Source organism: Aquarana catesbeiana, linkage group LG05 (genome assembly GCF_042186555.1).
Source record: "Aquarana catesbeiana isolate 2022-GZ linkage group LG05, ASM4218655v1, whole genome shotgun sequence".
NCBI classification, from domain to species: domain Eukaryota; kingdom Metazoa; phylum Chordata; class Amphibia; order Anura; family Ranidae; genus Aquarana; species Aquarana catesbeiana.
Window position 1 is genome coordinate 248,708,694 of NC_133328.1, and position 20,559 is coordinate 248,729,252.

Here is a 20,559-nt window from a genome sequence, read left to right on the forward strand (position 1 = left end):
AATACAGGGTACATAAACTAAAAAGTTGTAGCAACAAATTGAATGGCATCAGAAACGGGCATAACAAGGAAGGAACATTGCATACTAAGGTCTCCAAACAATATAGTCAAATGCATAATATCCTTTTTAGGTTCTGAAGCTGTATAAACAAATATGCAACGGTTTAAACCTTTTGCTGCTAGGCCCTGTGCTCCACTTCTAAATTTAGGTGGCCAGACAATGTTTGCAATTTTTTTTTCATTGCTTTTTTATTTTTCTCTTACAGTTTTCAGAGTTTGTAAAAGACATCCCCCAAACCATATATTTTCTGAAAGCACATGACCTGTAGAGTAAAAAGTGCTACTGATATATTTTTTTTTTTTTTTTGGCCCTGCGATATTTGCACAAATTTTTATCAAAACAAAATATTTTCGCTAAAATAACACTAATATTAGCACACATAAAAGCAACATAACTTACAAAATTCCTACTAAGGCCTCGTTCACATTGGGTATACTAACGTGTATGCCCATGGAGGGCTGTATAGAGGGCCATGTTTACATGCATGGGGATACACAGGCAGTCACATTTATGTCAGTTGGGATGCAGCGGCTGTAAGGACAGATCTGACATTCGTGGGGGTGTAGATGCATGGCCCCAAAACAGACAGTGTGAGTTCAGGGACATGCATCCACACGGATGTCAAGTTGGGAGCAGTGGCTGCATCCCAATTGACAGAAATGGGACTGCCTGTACAGGAATGAACAGAACACCTGTGCATTACCGTGCAGCCGCTGTATCCCAGTTGACATTGTGACATTGATGGGGCTGCCTGCATGGGGATGCACAGAACACCTGGGCAGCTAAGCATGGCCTCACTGTAGTTTTACCCGCATGAACGAGGCCTTAGGCCTTGTTTAGACTTGCAATTTGGAGGGGGGGCAAAAAATGTGCTGTTGAACTGCATTTCTGCCACCCACCAAGTTGCAATAGGCAGCAGACGGGTGTTTACATGCTGCATCTGCAGCAAAGTTGACCCAAATGTAGCATTGTCTTCTGTAGAACGCTACACATTTAATATAATGGTGAAGTGCCGCAAATGCCCCGTAAGTGCGTGCAATACGATGTCAGTAGCCTCTGGATCATGATCCAAATGCAGATCGGGCTTCAGAGGCAAGGGGGGATTTAGACACATGTCTAAGTCTACCCTTACAATTTATTTTTATTCTTTAGTTTTCTTTACAATTGTATTTTTTGTTTATTTTTTTTTTTTTGACAATTACAATTTTATTTTTTGTATTTTTGTTTTCCTATTTATTTTTTGGGGGGAGGGCTTTGGAAAGGCATCAGTGGTCAAACGGACCCCTAGTGTGTGTGTGTGTGTGTGTGTGTGTGTGTGTGTGTGTGTGTGTGTGTGTGTGTGCGGTGTGGTTTTTTTTTTTTTTTGAGAAAGTTATTGAAGACTGTACCTTTTCTCTGCAGCTTTATCTGCACTGTAGATGAATGAATAGGAGTCTGTATGGAGTCCCCTATTCATTCACAAACTGAAGTATAGTAAACACGGTTTAGTATCTTCACTGATGAATAAATACAGCGATCGACACCGATCGCTGTGTTAATTCAAGAAAGAAAGGGGGCTGGTAAACACACGTGTACCAGTTCTTCTTCCTCTTCTTTCCTGGGCTGCAGCTGGCAGGAGGGGGTGGAGAGAATGCTGGCCAGCAGAACTGCATGGGGGACCACCGGGGATGGTTGGGGGGTGCACTGAAGGGGTAGTGGGGGAAGCAGAAGAGAAAGGTGTAGCAGCGATTAGGGTGTGGGATATTTTGGGAGAATCAGCGGCCACAACTAGCACTGGTAGCTGCTAATCAGAGCTATTGTTTTGTTAAGCAGAGTCTGCTTAACAGCTCTGGTATAAGTTCCTGGACACTGGCGTGATCATGAGCTTAAAACAAAAGCAGGAATGCAGGTCCTTATGGCGTATGGACCTGGCCAGTTGGAAGCAGTGCTGTAGGTCACTGTACTGACCTGGCAGTGAAAGGGTTAATTGTGAATCAAGCACTGTAGAGAATGTAGGAGGAGTTGTTGGAGTCTGTTACCTGCAAGTTGGAGAAAAGTCTCATAAGATAGATCTGAAGTCTCCATAAAGAACACCTATCCCCACAGTTATACCTTGCACACCTATACCTCTGCTGCCTGCTATAATACCTGCTGCATTTTCCCCCACTGGCCGATCTCCACAATTCTTGCTTACATATGTAGTTCAGGTATTTATTTCTGCTTGTTGTAAAAACATCTCTTTAGGATAAGAACCGTATTTTAAAGTCGTCGTAAAGGTAGCAGGTTTTTTCCCTTAACCACTTCAGCCCCGGATGATTTGGCTGCTCAATGACCAGAGCACTTTTTACGATATGGCACTGTGCCACTTTAACTGACAATTGCGCGGTCATGCGACGCTGTACCCAAACAAAATTGATGATCTTTTTTTTTTTTTTTTTTTCCCCCACAAATAGCGCTTTCTTTTGGTGGTATTTGATCATCTCTGCTTTTTTTTTTTTTTTTTTTTTTCCCTATAAACAAAAAAAAGCGACATTTTGAAAAAAAAAAAAACACTATTTTGTACTTTTTGCTATAATAGCCCAATATTTTGTAAAGGCAATTTTTTTTTTTTTTCTCAGTTTTTAGGCTGATATGTATTCTTCTATTATTCTATTATTAATAATATTTATTATTCATTTTTTATCTATCTATCTCGTGACTGCAACATTATTGCAGACGCATCGGACACTTTTGACACATTTTTGTACAGCGATCAGTGCTATGAAAACCCACTGATTACTGTATAAATGTCACTGGCAGGGAGGGGGTTAACTGTGTTCCCTGACTGTGTGTTCTGACTATAAGAGATGACAGATCATGGTTCCTAGCTTTTAGGAATTCACGATCTGCATCTCCTCTCTGAACGACTGCAACATACAGGGATATACAATGTAATACTGACCTATAATCACACACAGGTTGGACTTGTGTCTTTTTTCAACCTCACCTACTATGTAACAGGGATTTGTGTGCTTGCGCACACACACACACGTCCCTGTCCTGCCTCTTGTGCCCATGATCGCTCGTGGTCACGGGTGTGTGCTATCCCACTTAAAGGAGCCGACATACAGCTACATCGGCTCCCGGGAAGTCTCAGGAATTGGGTTAACGGTCATTTTAAAAGAAAACTTAGGTTAAAAATTATATTAGATTTGTACATGAGTATTTTGCAATTTCAGTGTTGGTAGTTACATTTACATGTGTCAAACCACACTGGCATTGTTTTTATTTTTAATTAATTTGTATTTTTTTATGGGGGTAAAATACACTAAATCATTGTAACAGTAGTCTAATAGATATTTCCCAGTATCTTCAGGCGTCTGCTTGTGTAACTGTCTTACTGCCTTTCCCCATAGTTGCAGCAGAGATTGAGGTCAGTTGGTCTGTCGTTGTGTGCCTGTCCTAGTTTAGAGCACTGACTGTTTGTTTATTAAATTAGCAGTGTATTTCTGAAATGTTTGCAGTGCAGTATTTTATTAAAGCACTGTAACTGATCATGTGGAAGGCAGAATCTCCCATCAAAGCTAGTGCAGTTGTATGGTCTATGGTAGACATTTACATATTACAATATGAGACGCTAATTTTTATTTTATTTTTTTTCTTCTCACTTTTTCTTTTTAGTCAACCCAGACCACCTCTTATAATCTCTGGTGCTATTGCAAGGGTAAGTTTATTTGCTATTTATGTAAACTTTTTAAAATTTGTTCTTTAAGACTAATATTAAGTGGTTCTAAAGTCTCAAGTTTTTTTTTTTTTTTACCTTGAATGGACACACAGAGCAGTGGCTTGGGAACGAGCCTGCTTGGGTGCCCCCACAGCAAGCTATTTGCTGTGGGGGCACTTGGTAGAAGAAAGGGGCCCAGGAACGCTGATGAGGGACCTGAGAAGAGGAGGCTCGGGCTGCTCTGTGCAAAGCCACTGCACAGAGCAGGTAAGTATAACCTGGAATGGTACCTGGTGATTGGAGAAAAGCCAATGTAGCACCAATATTTAAAAAGTGCCCAAAATACATCCCTAAGAATTACAGACCAGTTAGCCTAACATCAATATTATGCAAGCTCTTGGAGGGGATAAGGGACTGTATTCAAGATTTTAGTAACGAGAACGGTATCATTGGTTTGGCAAGAGCGATTCTTCATTAATCCATGCTGATTACTGCTAATCTATTAACCTTCTATGAGGAGGTGAGGTGCCATCTAGATAAAGGGAGGCCCGTAGACTTGGTGTTTCTGGATTTTGCAAAAGCATTTGACACAGTTCCCCATAAACGTTTACTGCACAAAATATGGTCCGTTGGCATGGACCATAGGGTGGGTACATGGATTGTAAACTGGCTACAAGGGCGAATTCAGAGGGTGGTGATAAATGGGGAGTACTTGGAATGGTCAGAGGTGGGTAGTGGGTTCCCCCAGGGTTCTGTGCTGGGACCAGTCCTATTTATTTTGTTCATAAACAACCTGGAGGATGGGGTAAACAGTTCAATCTCTGTATTTGTGGACGATACTAAGCTAAACAGAGCAATAACTTCTCCGCAGGATGTGGAAACCTTGCAAAATGATCTCAACAAATTAATGGGGTGGGCAACTACATGGCAAATGAGGTTTAATGTAGAAAAATGTAAAATGCATTTGGGTGGCAAAAAATATAAATAATCTATACACTGGGGGGAGAACCTCCTGGGGGAATCTAGGATGGAAAAGGACCTGGGTGTCCTAGTAGATGATAGGCTCAGCAATGGCATGCAATACCAAGCTGCTGCTAACAAAGTAAACAGAATATTGCCATGCATTAAAAAGGGGATAAACTCCAGAGATAAACAAACAATAATTCTCCCACTCTACAAGACTTTGATCCGGCCACACCTAGAGTATGCTGTCCAGTTCTGGGCACCAGTTCTCCGGAAGGATGTACTGGAAATGGAGCGCATGCTGCAAATCGGTACAATAAAAAAAAAAAAAAAAAAAAAATTCTGTATCATAAAAACAAATTTATTCATCAGTTTAAGCCAATATGTATTCTGCTACATATTTTTGGTTAAAAAAGTGCAATAAGCGTACAGTGTTCGGTTTGTGCAAAAGTTATAGCATTTACAAAATAGGGGAAAGATTTAGGGACTTTATTATTTTTTTTTTTACCAGTAATGGTGGCGATCTGCGATTTTTAGCAGGACTGCGACATTGCGGTTGACAAATTTGACCCTAAGTGACATTTTTTGTTGACCAGTGACACCAATACAGTGATCAGTGCTATAAAAATGCACTGACTACTGTATAAATGGCACTGACAGGAAAGAGGTTAAGTGTTCCCTAGGGAGATGTTTCTAACTATATGGGGGATGGACTAACTGGAAGTAGAGAGAGATCGCTGTTCCTGATCACTAGGAACAGCTTATCTCTCTCTCCTCCCCTGTCAGAACGGGGAGCTGCCTTGTTTACACTCGTGTTTGATCCCCGTTCTGCCTCTTTCCCGCGATCGCAGGTAGCCGGCAGACATCGACCCACAGGTGAGTTCCTGCAGCAAGCATGCTTTTGCAAAAGCTAGTGCACGGACAGTCGTACATGTACGGCGATTCGCGTAGGGGTGCCAACCTGCTGCAGTATAACTGCGGTGGTTGGTTGGTAAATGGTTAATGCATTTCAATTGGGAGGTGTGTGTGTGGTTTGGTTTTTTTTGTTTTTTTTTTTTTTTTTTTTTTTTGTCTTAAGAAAAATGCAGTAAGCAAGATTTTTAACGCAACAGAAGTGCAACGACATGCATAGAATTTAAAAGGATGCATTTTTCTTTCGCTAAAAGTGCAGATAATGGCTGACAATAAATTTGTTTAAATTCATGATATTGAAAAGTTGAATGCAATACAGTAAAAAAAATAAAATTAAAATAAATATAAAACTGTAATGTTTTGGTTTCGGCCAAGTGCATCCTGAATTTTCGGTTTCAGCACCAAAATGTTCATTTTGGTGCGCCTGTTTTGCCTGTTCAATTAAAGGTATGATTTAAAATGTAATTTTCTTTATCGTACATCATGGGACACAGAGCCTTAAGTAATTAATGGGTTATGGGCCACCTTCAGGTGTTGACACTGGTATACCCAATAAGGAAGTTGACTCCCCTATATAACCCCTCCTCCTTCCAGGAGTACCTCAGTTTTTTTCGCCAGTGTCTAAGATGTTGGTCACGAGTGAAGATGTGCTCTGAGGAGCTCCAGGAGGGTTCCATACTGGATTTAAAAAAACCTCCACAACTGGATCCATCCACGCCACTGCGGCCACAGGATGGTACCTGGGCCTTGCATACAAGAACAAAGTTTTGCCTGTAACGCTTCTCTTTGAGGGCTGGACCCTAGGAACCAGGACTCTTTTTGGTCTTGCTACATTACCTAAAGTTGCCCTGAGGGGTGCTATACAGGTCCAAAGGAGTGGAACCCCTATTAAAAGGGACCCGGTCTTTGAAGGTTTAACTATGCTACCTGCCGTGATGGGTGAAGTTTGGATCTGTCTGTTTAATCAGCAGTATCCTGCAGCGAGGAAAAGGTAAGAGAAAAGCTTAGGAACTGGAAAGTCCACCTATGACTTTTCTTTCATATTACATTGTAATGCCTTGAAAGTCTCCTCTAGAGGGAGTTGCAATACCCTTTCAATCTGTGCTGCAAACAGCGTCTGAAGAGGGTTCTTTAGTCCTCTCTCCCCAATAAACATCCTGTAAGCAGTGGGCAGTGTGACATTTCCCAGAAAAAACAGCACACTTATTTTAGCCTCAGAATGCTAAGAACCCCCGTCATCTCCCACTCCCTCCCCCCACCAAACCCCGCATGGAGTTTGCTAAAAAAAAAAAAAAAAACACCTGAAGGACCCCAAGTTGGTGAGAAATAAGATTCTCTGGTCTGATGAAACCAAGAGAACTTTTTGGCCTTGATTCTAAACAGTATGTGTGGTGAAAACCAGGCACTGCTCATCACCTGTCCAATACAGTCCCAACAGTGAAGCATGGTGGTGGCAGCATCATGCTGTGGGGGGTGTTTTTCACCTGCAGGGACAGGATGCAATCGAGGGAAAGATGAATGCGGCCAAGTACAGGGATATCCTGGACGGAAACCTTCTCCAGAGTGCTCAGGACCTCAGACTGGGCCGAAGGTTTACCTTCCAACAAGGCAATGACCCTTAGCACACAGCTAAAATAACGAGAGAGTGGCTTCACAACAATTCCATGACTGTTCTTGAATGGCCCAGCCAGAGCCCTGACTTAAGCCCAATTGAGCATCTCTGGCGAGACCTAAAAATGGCTGTCCACCAACGTTTACCATCCAACCTGACCGAACAGGAGAGGATCTGCAAAGAGGAATGGCAGAAGATCCAGGTGTGAAAAACTTGTTGCATCTTTCCCAAAAAGACTCATGGCTGTATTAGATCAAAAGGGTACTTCTACTAAATACTGAGCAAAGGGTCTGAATACTTAGGACCATGTCAGTTTTTCTTTTTTAATAAACCTGCAAAAATGTCAACAATTCTGTGTTTTTCTGTCAATATGGGGTGCTGTGTGTACATTAATGAGGGAAAAAAATGAACTCAAATGATTTTAGCAAATGGCTGCAATATAACAAAGAGTGAAAAATGTAAGGGGGTCTGAATACTTTCCGTCCCCACTGTATGCCGAATGGGATCATCCAGATAAGCATTTTCTCCTTCCAAAGAGATTCTTAGTACTCTATCCCATGGAGGAAAAATTCAGCAAAAGATGGAAAGTTCCAGCAGTTGAGGCTGCGATTTCCAGTGTGACTAAAAGTTTGACTTGTCCAGTTGACAATGCGCAAATGCTTAAAGATCCAACAGATAAAGACTTGGAATTCTTGTTAAAGCCCTCTTTCCTTGGCAGGGACTGTTACTCAACCTGCAGTCGCCGCAATAGGCATCTGTCAGTCCTTAAAGGACCAGTTTATAGATGCTCTTAAAGAGGTCCCTGCACAACAGGCCCATGCGTTTGCTGAACTACCAAAGGTGTTATGTTTTGCTATAGACGCTATGAAAGATTCTATTCACCAGGTGTCCCGCCTTGCGCTAATACACATGCGTTGAACCCTTTGGTTAAAGAATTGGGCAGACGAAGCACCTTGTAAAAAGCTTCTGACTAGTTTCCCTTTTCGTGGGAAGCGATTATTTGGATAAATACATCCAATTTCTAGTGGAAAGAGTACTCTTTGGCCAGTCAAAGGAAAGTCCTTCATTTAAACTGACTTTTTCTCCTTCGCCAGGGGCATCCACCTCTAGGCAGTGGCGACGGCCTCTGCCGTCAGACTCTAGAGGAAAACCTCAGGGTCAGTCCCAGGCACAATAGACCTGGGGCCGCAAATCTGCAAAGCAGAGCACTAAGGCCTCATCATGAAGGGACGTCCCCCCTCACCAAGGTGGGGGGAAGACTTCTGAAATACTCAGAAGTCTGGCAAAGGGAAATTCAGGACAGATGGGTTCTCTCTAGGATACAAACCAGAATTACGGGAGTTTCCACCATCTCGTTTTTTGAGATCAAACGTTCCCAAAGATCCAGGGAAAAGACTATCTCTGTTTCTAGCACCAGACCGGTTATTGGCTCAGGGGGTGATCATACAGATTCCCACACAAGAGCAAGGCTCGGGGTTTTATTCAAACCTGTTTACAGTGCCAAATGGGGGGGGGGGGGGGGGGGGGGGTCAGACCCATTCTAGATCTAAGGAATCTAAATCTGTTCCTGAAGATCCGCTCCTTTGGCATGGAGTCAATCAAGTCAGTAGTTTCTATCCTACCAGGAGGAGAACTTCTGGCATCCATCAACATCAGAGATGCATATCTGCATGTCCCTATATTCCCTGCTCACCAGAGGTTTCTGCGGTTCGAAGTAGAACAGCAGCACTTCCAGTTCGTAGCCTTGCCCTTCGGGCTAGTAACAGCACCCAGGGTGTTCACAAAAGTGGCTCGCTTGGCGCAAAGTGTACGCATTACAACCAGTTACCTGGAAAGTCTGGGTTGGATTCTCAACCTAGAGAAGTCTTCCTTAAAACTGCAAAGAAAGCTGGAGTATTTGGGCCTGATCATAGACACTGCCCAAAAAAGGGTGTTCTTGCCTCTGGCACAGATCACCTCCATACGAGAGCTGGTGCGGAGGGTCAGGTCAAAAAAAGATCCCTCTATCTACCTTTGCATGAGGTTGTTGGGAAAGATGGTAGCTTCATTCAAAGCAGTTCCCTATGCACAGTTCAATTCGAAACTGTTGCAGAACTGTATCCTGTCTGCTTGGAACAAAACGACCCAAGCTTTGGACTTGCCAATGCAGCTGTCCCCAAGGGTGTTCCAAAGCCTCAATTGGTGGTTACTAACCCAGAATCTGCTGAAAGGAAAATCCTTCAGACCAATTATCTGGAAAGTAATAACGACAGATCCCAGCCTCTCAGGCTGGGGAGCGGTACTAGAGAAAACTGTCCAAGGACCGTGGTCGAGATCCGAAAGAACCCTGCCCATCAACATCCTAGAGATTCGGGCAGCGTGTCTGGCTTTGAAAACCTGGACCTTCAGGTTAAAGAATTGTCCTGTCCATGGCCCCTCCCACTAAGGCCAGACCTGCTTTCACAGGGGCCGATATTCCATCCTACTTTACGAATGCTAAATTTAAACGGCCTGGCTATTGAAATCCACATTCTGAGGAAATGTGGGCTTTCCGGGTCAGTCATTTCAACTTTGATTAATGTAAGGAAGCCAGAACTATATATTATTGGGTTCGGAAGGCTTATGTTTCCTGGTGTGAATCCAAGGGTTGGCACCCTCGGAGATATATCCTAGGCAGAATTCTTGCCTTTCTACAATTGGGTAGATTGGCCCTGAGTACTATTAAGGGCCTTATCCATTTTATTTCAAAGACCGCTTGCTACGCATTCTTTAGTCCGGGGTTTTATGCAATGGGTGATGTGGATTAATCCGCCGGTTAAAACGCCCTTGAGCCCTTGGGACTTGAATTTTAGTTTTTTCTGTGTTACAAAAACAGCCATTTGAACCGATACAGCATATTCCGTACCCTTTTGACAAGGAAGCTGGTATGTTTGGTTGCTATATCCTTTACAAGAAAGAGCAGCCAATTCTGAAACGCTCCTTGCTAAAGAGCCATATTTGATTATTCATGAAAACAGAGTGGTGTTACGCCCTCATCCAGACAGACCAAAGTAGTTTCAGGTTGAATCAAGATATTGTCCTGCCATTGTTTTTTCCAAAACCATGTTCCAGGGAAGAAAAGTCACTACATTGTCTTGATGTAGTGAGAGCAGTGAAAATCTATTTAAAGGCAACTGCTCAGATTGGTAAGACTGATGTCTTATTTATTTTGCCAGAAGGTCCTAAGAAAGGACAGGCAGCGTCTCGAAATCCACTGTCGCTAAGTGGATTTGGCAAGTTATTATTCAAACTTATGATTTAAAGGGTAAGATTCCCCCTTTTCAAGTCAAGGCGCACTCTACCAGAGCGGTTAGTGCTTCTTGGGCAATGCGTCACCAGACCTCCAAGGCTCAGATCTGCAAGGCCGCAACTTGGTCTTCAGTGCATACATTCACAAAATTTTATCAAGTGGATGTAAGGAAGAATGAGGATATCTCCTTCGGGTGCAGTGTGCTGCAGGTAGTAGTATAAGTCCTCAGGTCTGGGGGTGCCCTACGGGTTGTGTCTCCCTCCCCTCAAGTAGCATTGCTATGGGACGTCCCATTAAGTAAGTAATTAAGGCTCTGTGCCCTATGATGTACAATAAAGAAAATAGGATTTTTATAACGGCTCATCTGTAAAATCCTTTTCTTGGAGTACATCATGGGACACAGAGGTCCCTCCCCTCTTTTTATGGGGTTTGAGTAGATTACTTGGCTACAAAAACTGAGGTACTCCTGGAAGGAGGAGGGGTTATGTAGGGGAGCTAACTTCCTGTATTGGTTATACCAGTGTCAACACCCGAAGGTGGCCCATAACCCATTGAGTAATTAAAGTGGATGTAAACCCAATGTCATCCTTTCTAAACTACTTCCATAGGGGTTATCTATAAGGATATACGTGCCTCCTGCATGCATCTTTACCTGTCAAATGTCTCCCCTCTGTCTGTTATGAGAGCTGAAAAACTGCATATTCTGTTGGTGGGTCTGTTGTCTGGAGCTCGGTGGGTGGAGTCGTGATGTCAGACTCCCCGCCCACCTCTACACTCCCCTTGTCAATATGCATTTTCTCCTGTGTATTTCTAACACTGAACTTCTGCTATGATCTCTAACATCCAGTGAAAAGACTGGAAAGTAACCACATGACTTCAGCATGCCGAATCATGCTGAGGTGTGATACAGCCAATCCTTGCAGAGCTGCTGAAGAAAGGAGTGGGAGGGAATTAAAAAATACTGCATGTCTATTAGGCTAATGCACGAGATGTAAATCACCTGTCACTCACAGCAAGGGGGAGGATTTGACAGTTTTTCTCAGTTTGTCAAGATTTATCTCACTGAACAATAAGGATTGCTCAGAGATGGATTAACTCTGTGTGGCAAGACTGGGCTCAAATGATAGGAAATCTTATACTCTACAGCAGCGATATGCAATTAGCGGACCTCCAGCTGTTGCAGAACTACAAGTCCCATGAGACATAGCAAAACTGACAGCCACAAGCATGACACCCAGGGGCAGAGCATGATGGGACTTGTAGTTTTGCAACAGCTGGAGGTCCACTAATTGCATATCCCAGCTCTACAGTATATAAAATAAAAATAAAAATTTGGGGGTTTACATCCACTTTAAGGCTCTGTGTCCCATGATGTACTCCAAGAAAAGGATTTTACAGGTAAGCTGTTATAAAAATCCTATTTTTATATATGGGAAAAAAGAAGGGACTTTTGGCCATGGATAGGCCAGGGACTTTAACGGTGCTTAATACACAAAATAGAAATTTGTTAAAGATAAAAAATATATTTTATTTATAAATCTGTTTTAAAAAAGACAGACAAAAGAACAGAACATTTATGTTTACAAAACAGTTAGAATAAAAGTAGGATACAATGCTTGATACCACTTTCTCAACATGTTTCGCTTTTAAGCTTCTTCAGGAGTATACTGTGGCATCAAAATTAACTATGAAATGAAGAAAATATATAAACCATAAATAATCAAGTTGATATATAACACAATCACATGATATTGGACTGATATACAAAAATATGGAAAAAACATTATTTAAAGGATATGAGTCACACTTGAATACTGATATGTGTATCTCATGCATATGTAAAAAAAAAAAAAAAAAAAAAAAAAAGTCCGTCTTACCTATTATTTAAAAAGCTATAGATGTATATTTCAATTCAATGGTGCACCAATAAAATATGCCCTTCAACCCAGACTTCACGCAGAGGGGGATAATTTGCAGTAGTATAAGGTGATTAGAAAATCTCTAAGATAAAAAAGATTATCAAATGTATTAAATGTCACCGAGGTGAACATTCAGAAGTCAATGTTTCAAGAGATACATATAATTAAGATAGTTAAATATAATTGATCATAGAGTACCTATGCAGGTGAATAGAATCAATCCAGTCTCAAGGTAACATCCATGGGATCGGTAAAAGGCAATATACACCTCTTGAATGAAGGGTTACAAACAGGGAAGAGTAGGCGCCAACAAGTTAGATGGAGTGAAGACCCCACATATACTTCTGCGGGTCAGATAAAGCAGGGGGCGTCACTGTTTCCTTAAGGCTGGAAACCTAAAAAGTTAAAAAATATATGTATAGCATCTTGCATGTATTTGCTTCAATAGAGTCAAAGAGCTATCTATCAGAGAGCGCCAATTGCGAACTAGGACAGAGAAGTTGTTTGAAAAAAACTTACTTATGTTCCATGTGACATATGGAGAGGAGACCCGGGAGCCCTAGGGGGCCACAGCGTTGTCTGACCAGCGTTCAGGGGAAATGACAGAGGGTGGCGGGGAGCGCCCAGCTATAAATCCCCCCTCTAGCGTGGTGGCGTCTGACTCGCCGTCACGCTGTGGACCAAATAAGAGGACTGCGCATATCTCGGGGTCAAAGTACTGGCGGCGGCGTCAGTGATGTAAGTACGTTCAGCTGACCGGCGGCCATCTTGGAAAGTCCTATGCCCAGTTATGGCATAGGAAAACACCGTTAACAAAGAGGAAAGAAAAAACGAAACTAAACCTCCGGTTTCTGAGGCAGATAAATCAAATATGGAAAAAATCATAGACCTGGAGAAAAAAGAAGCCATACGTTGGTCCTCATAGAGAGGGCACTCAGCGGCAGGAATATTGATTGAAGACCATGCCACTGAGTGCCCTGGGTGTAATTTAAGAAATTAAATTCTCTTGTACAGTTTTATATATATTATGCAGTGATGGAAAAATAGATAAATTATTATATAGAATAAAGACATGTATATTTTTAAAATTTTTCAATAGGTTTTTTAAAGTTTTTTTTTTTTTTTTTTTTTTATATATATTTTGAAATTCAATTTTAGAAATCAAAATATATTAGGATTAAGCTGGAAAATAATAAAAAAAAAAAAGTTACAAAAAAGGTTTGTAACTTAAGACATCATTTTAAACCCGGGTATTTGAGGGCATTTAAGGTAAAGATCCACCTAGTTTCTCGTTGGAACAGGATCCTATCGTAGTCACCACCTCTTTCGTTTGGGGGGACATATTCCAGGGCAAAAAAATGCATTTTTTTTGTCATCAAATTGATGACATAGACCTATGTGACAGCTAATAGGGGGTTTCCATTTTTTTTTTTCTTAATGACTAAAGAGACATGGTCTCTAATTCGATGGAAAAAGGAACGTTTCGTCTTCCCCACATAAAAGGCATTGCACTCACGTCATTAAATAAACCACGCCAATGAATTGGCATGTGGCCAAAAAATTGGGGCTATATATTTGTCCATTGGGAAGAGCGATGTTACGTGACGCCTGAATATATCTGCAGTAATCACACTTATGGAAAGGTCTAGTACCCTTGGCCTTAGTCACGTCTTTTGAAGGAGGAGTATGACTGCGGACAATTTGATCTCTTATTGAGCGGGAGCGTTTTATATGTGATTTCTGGATGATCTTTTAGATGTTTAGATACATTGGGATCTCCCATCAATAGATACCAATGTCTCTGTAAAAGATCCCGTACCTGCTGGTGTTGTCCAGAAAATCTTGTAATGAGTCTCAAATCAGGATTCGATTTGGAGATGGTTTTACCATGAATGAGATGGGTGCGATCCTGTTTTTTGGCTCTTAAATAAGCTCTTTTGAGGCATTTATTACTATAGCCACGTGATCTCAGGCGGTTTCTTAATGCTTTGGCCTTTATTTCAAAATGGACATTCTCACTACAGTTTCTTCTTAACCTCAAGTACTGTCCGTATGGGACGTTGGTTATCATGGGTCGTGGATGTGAACTGGTGGCATGTAAGAGAGAGTTTCCCGCTGAGGGTTTACAAAAAAGTCGTCCCTATAGTTCTGTCAGGGTTAACAAAAATTGTTATATCCAGGAAAGTAAGGGTTGATTGGTTTGGTTTGCTTCCAGTGTGAAAGTCAAATTGTATGTATTCAATTTGAGGCCCCTCAAAAAAGCGGGAAAGGTCCTCTCTACTGCCTGTCCAAATGAAGAACACATCGTCTAAAAAAACGTCTCCAAATTGGTATGTATTCAAACCAGGTCTGCATGTCGTCACGTAATGACAGGTTTGGCTCCCACTCCCCCAGGTATAGGTTCGCATATGAGGGGGCGCATTTGGTCCCCATAGCGACCCCCTGCACCTGGAGGTAGTGGGATCCTGAAAATAAGAAAATATTGTTGGTCAAGGTGAACCTCAAAAGGTTCAAAATGAAGCCGTTATAAGCCAAAGAGATGTCAGTGTTTCGAGAAATGAAGCCCTCTACAACTGCCAAACCCAAGGAATGGGGAATGGAGTGGTAGAGGGCCTCCGCATCCAGAGTCACAAGCCAAGCTCCTTCAGGGATAGCTAGGCCACCCAGTGTTCTGAGTAGATCACTAGTGTCTTGAAGGTATGATGCAAGACCTTCAACGTGGGGTCTGAGGAAGTCATCCACCAGTTGACTAGCGTTCTCAGTTAAGCATCCGTTGCCAGATACTATAGGACGGTCGGGAGGGTTTTGTAAATCTTTGTGGATCTTGGGGAGGACATATAGTGTGGGAATGCGCGGACAGGGGACATTAAGTCCCATGTTTGTTTTATAATTAGGCCTTGGTGATAGGCAGTACTTATTAATTGTCTGTAGCAAGTAGTCATATTGGTAACATGAACTGCAGATACTTTTCTTTCTCGAACATCACGGGACACAGAGCCTCAGTAATTACTGATGGGTTATATAGGTATCACTGGTGATTGGACACTGGCACACCCTATCAGGAAGTTCAACCCCCTATATAATCCCTCCCCCTTGCAGGGATACCTCAGTTTTTACGCCAGTGTCTTAGGTGATGGACGTGTAAAGATGTCCTGTGCTAAGCTCCAAAGGCAATATCCTAAGATCCTATACTGGGGCAAGCCAGGCGAACCGGATCCATTCAAAGTGTCTTTTCATGGCTGAATTGAATGGTACCCAGGCCTCGTGTCCGAAGAAACGAGGTTTTACCCGTAATGCTTCTCTTTTTAGAGAGCTGGACCCCGCAGATCAGAAAATGGCTTTAAACTTCCTAATTTCTGGCGAGGTGCTTTACGGTCCCAGAACTGTTGGATCCCCCTATTCGTAGGGGGCCCCAGTCTCTGATGTTTTTTTCAAACTGAGCCCACCGTGAGGGGTGAAGATTGGGTCTGTGTAAACAGCACCCTGCAGCTGGATAAGGTAAGAGGAGATTCCACAGAATTTTTGAGTTCTAGTGGCTTTTCTCCTTTAAGGTAAATGCATGCTATGCCTATTGTGACCACCGGGGGCTGCCAAGAGCACAAACCTGCACATGCTGACTGTTTGTCTCAGTGTTTTTTCATCGCTGTCTATGTCCCAGCGTCTCAAGCCGGCTGCAAGGTAAGATGGAAGGGGGGATTTCTCATGTTTGAATGTTCCCCCCCCCCCCCCCCCAGGCTAGAGAGGGGCCACAGGGGTCTAGAAAGTGGTTATACCACCCGGGCTCTGTGGCCTAATGGCCACCATCTCTGAAGATAGCCGTTCAGGCAGATCTTGTTACCACTCCCCCCCCAACCCCCCCCCCCCCCCATCCCCAGCCTTTCTCCAGAAGCATGACAGGAGAGTCGGCCAGCGCGGGAAGCACTCGTTTTTTTCAAACCTCGAGGGGGGGGGGCGGTGGAGGAGGGGGTGGGACGTCGACACAGGTGCTTAGACTCCCACTCAGGCCAGCTGCAGGCTATTAAAGGCACTCTGTACAGGTGCACACAGCCTTCTGAGAGACACAGAGCTGACGGTCGCATGTAAGGTGGGACACAGGCATTCTCCTAGGCAGCATTTACTGAAGTAACACCAGACTGAGCATTGGGTAGCAAGGCTTTTAGCCAGACTACATCGCTCAGCGGGCAGTGTTCATTTGTATACCTCACACCTTGTTGCTTTGCACTATGGGTAGAAGAGGTTCAAGCACCCCAGGAACCAGAGACACTAGGGGATCTCGTTCAGGTTCTGAGGGCCCCCTGTCGGCAGCATCCTCCCCCCCCCCCTAAAGATGGGCCAGGGACGGCTAGCCAGGGAGAGCCATCGGGGTCAGGGGCTACACCTGCTTCTGGCACTTCAGCCCCTGTATATATTACACAAGAGGTTTTTTCCTCAACCATTAATGGTCTAGAGGAAAGATTAATGGCCGTGATTACGTCTTCACTCAGTGGAAGAAAACGCACTAGGCTTTCCTCTGTTCCCCAAGACCCTCAGACAGAGGAGCTCTGGGATAAAGGAGATGAATCCCTTTCAGAGGTTCAGGATGGGACGGATGATTCCTCTTCGGAGGAATCAGGTGGAGAGGGACTCTCTGCGACTTCCCAAGAGGAGAAAGTCTTAGTGCAGATCCTTACTGGATTGGTCCGCTCCACATTTAAGTTGCCCATACCTGAAACTGCTAAAGAATCCTCTTCTGCTTTGGGGTCACTGAAACCTTTCCAAGCAGCACATGCTTTTCCTGTTCATACTTTACTTGAAAAGCTAATTTATTCTGAGTGGGATCACCCAGACAAACGTTTTTTTCCGCCGAGAAAGTTTTCAACACTTTATCCGATGGAAGAAAAGTTTATTAAAATGTGGGGAATACCGGCTATTGATGCCGCCATTTCCTCCGTAAATAATAGCCTGACTTGTCCTGTAGACAATGCTCAGATGCTCAGGGATCCTGTAGATAAAAGGATGGAATCCCTATTGAAGGATGTTTTCTCCTTAGCAGGATCAGTGGCCCAACCTGCAGTAGCAGCGCTTGGAGTCTGTCAATACTTAAGAGACCGTGTTAAGCAGGTCATCAAAGTATTACCTGAACAGCAGGCCCAGGGGTTTGCTAACCTTCCAGCGGCCTTATGCTTTGTGGTTGACGCCATTAGAGATTCTATCGTGCAAACCTCCCATCTTTCACTGGGGTTGGTGCATATACGTAGAATCCTATGGTTGAAAAATTGGTCAGCCGAAGCACCATGTAAGAAGCTACTGGCTGGGTTTCCATTTCGTGGTGCAAGGTTGTTTGGAGAGGACTTGGATAACTATATCAAGAGAATCTCTTGTGGGAAAAGCACTCTCTTACCTGTCAAGAAGAAGAGTAAGCGTCCCTCTTTCAAACGGACTCTTTCCCCAGCGCCGGGGGCTTCAGCCTCCAGGCAGTCTCGACGGCCGCCTCCATCGGGGTCCAGAGACAAGCGTCAACCCCAGGGACAAAAGAAGTCCTGGTGAAAGAAGCCTACTAGGCAAAACGCTAAGACCTCTGCATGAGGGGGCGCCCCCGCTCACTCGAGTGGGGGGAAGACTGCGACAGTTCTCAGAGCTCTGGCAGGAGGACTTCCAGGACAGATGGGTAATCTCCACGGTAACCTTAGGGTACAAGCTGGAGTTTCAGGAATTCCCCTCTCCTCGGTTCCTCAGATCAAGTGTTCCCAGAGACCCAGAGAAAAAGCAGTCGCTCCTTCTAGCGTTAGAGCGACATTTGTCGCAGGAGGTCATTATGATAGTTCCCGCAAAGGACCAGGGATTGGGCTTCTATTCCAACCTTTTTACGGTCCAAAAGCCAAATGGGGATGTCAGGCCCATTCTGGACTTAAGGGATCTGAACCGATTCCTAAGGATTCAATCCTTCCGCATGGAATCAATTCGAACAGTAGTTCCCACCCTGCAGGGAGGAGAGTTTCTGGCATCAATAGACATCAGAGATGCATATCCGCATGTGCCCATTTTTCCTGCTCATCAGAAGTTTCTGCGCTTCGAGGTAGGAGGGCGCCATTTCCAGTTTGTGGCTCTGCCTTTCGGGATAGCCACTGCACCTCGAGTGTTCACAAAGATCTTGGCTCCTCCTCTGGCCAGATTAAGGGCTCAGGGTATAGCTGTCATAGCGTACCTAGACGACCTGCTCTTGATAGACCGGTCGGTAGCCTCTTTGAATGGAAACTTGAGGACCACGGTCAGGTATCTAGAATACCTGGGTTGGATCCTCAACTTAGAAAAGTCTTTCCTAACACCAGTAAGAAGACTGGAGTATTTAGGTCTGATTATAGATACAGGCCAGGAGAAAATATTTCTACCCCAGGCAAAGATCACTGCTTTGAGAGAGCTGATTCTGACAGTAAGGACCAAGAAGGGTCCCTCAGTCCGCCTTTGTATGAGGCTACTAGGGAAGATGGTGTCTTCATTCGAAGCAGTTCCCTATGCTCAGTTTCACTCAAGAATGCTGCAACACAGTATTCTGTCGACCTGGAACGGGAAAGTTCAGGCATTAGACTTTCCGATGCACCTGTCGCATGCGGTGAGTCAGAGCCTCAATTAGTGGCTCATACCCGAAAACCTGCAGAAGGGGAAATCCTTTCTACCGGTTACCTGGACGATGGTAACAACAGATGCCAGTCTGTCAGGTTGGGGAGCAGTTCTGGAACAGGCTGCGGTCCAAGGGGTATGGTCCAAGACAGAGAGGACCTTACCCATCAACATTCTGGAGATCCGGGCGATACATCTAGCTCTAAAGGCCTGGACTATCGGGCTACAGGGTTGTCCGGTCAGGATCCAGTCCGACAATGCCACAGCAGTGGCTTATGTCAATCATCAGGGAGGCACCCGGAGCCGAGCTGCTCAAAAAGAGGTGAACCAGATCTTAGTCTGGGCAGAGATGCATATGCCATGCATATCGGCAGTTTTCATCCCGGGAATAGAGAATTGGCAGGCGGACTATCTAAGTCGCCAGCAGTTACTTCCAGGGGAATGGTCTCTGCATCCCGACGTCTTTTGGGCCATATGCCAAAGATGGGGGGTTCCAGATGTAGATCTCTTTGCATCCCGATTCAACAAAAAGATAGACAGATTTGTGGCAAGGACAAAAGATCCTCTTGCATGCGGGACGGATGCGTTGGTGATTCCGTGGCATCGGTTCTCACTGATTTACGCATTCCCGCCTATTCTGCTACTACCACGACTCCTTCGCAGGATCAGGCAGGAAAGGAAGTCGGTACTTCTGGTGGCCCCCGCTTGGCCCAGAAGGACTTGGTATGCAGAAATAGTAAGGATGACAGTAGGTTCCCCGTGGACACTACCGGTACGCCCAGACCTGTTATCTCAAGGTCCAGTGTTCCATCCTGCCTTACAAACGCTAAATTTGACGGTTTGGCTATTGAGACCCACGTTCTGAAGAGTCGTGGGCTGTCAGGTCCTGTCATATCTACCTTGATTAATGCAAGGAAGCCAGCTTCCAGGATGATTTATCATAGAGTCTGGAAAGCTTATATAACCTGGTTGGAATCCCTGGCTGGCATAACCAGAGGTTGGCATCCCAGGAAATATGTCATAGGTAGAATTCTTGATTTTCTACAATTAGGGTTAGAGATGAAGCTGACCTTGAGTACCATCAAGGGCCAGGTCTCTGCTTTATCAGTATTATTTCAGCGGCCACTTGCTTCGCATTCTTTGGTCCGAAACTTTATGCAGGGGGTGATGCGTCTTAATCCTCCGGTTAAAGCGCCCCTAAACCCCTGGGACTTGAACTTGGTCCTGGCTGTGTTACAGAAACAGCCTTTTGAACCAATAAGTCAGATTCCTTTGGTCTTGTTGACAAGAAAATTAATTTTTCTGGTGGCCATCTCTTCTGCTAGAAGAGTATCAGAATTAGCAGCTCTTTCCTGTAAGGAGCCTTATTTGATTATACACAAGGATAGAGTGGTACTACGCCCTCATCCTAGTTTTTTACCGAAGGTGGTTTCTGATTTTCATTTAAACCAAGACATTGTTCTACCTTTTTTTTTTTTTTTTTTTTTTTTTTTTTTTTTTTCCAGATCCCTGTTCTCCGGAAGAGAGATCTCTACATTCGTTGGAT

At 43.9% G+C, this 20,559-nt stretch overlaps 1 protein-coding gene across 1 annotated transcript in view; it reads left to right on the forward strand.

Annotated features, from left to right (window-relative positions):
• DAP (death associated protein) overlaps positions 1 to 20,559 on the forward strand; it is a 34,786-nt gene that overhangs the window by 12,049 nt on the left and 2,178 nt on the right. Inside the window, exon 3 of the mRNA XM_073630691.1 lies at positions 3,700 to 3,742. Within this exon, the coding sequence (XP_073486792.1) occupies positions 3,700 to 3,742 (43 nt within the window). The remainder of the gene's footprint in view (positions 1 to 3,699; positions 3,743 to 20,559) is intronic.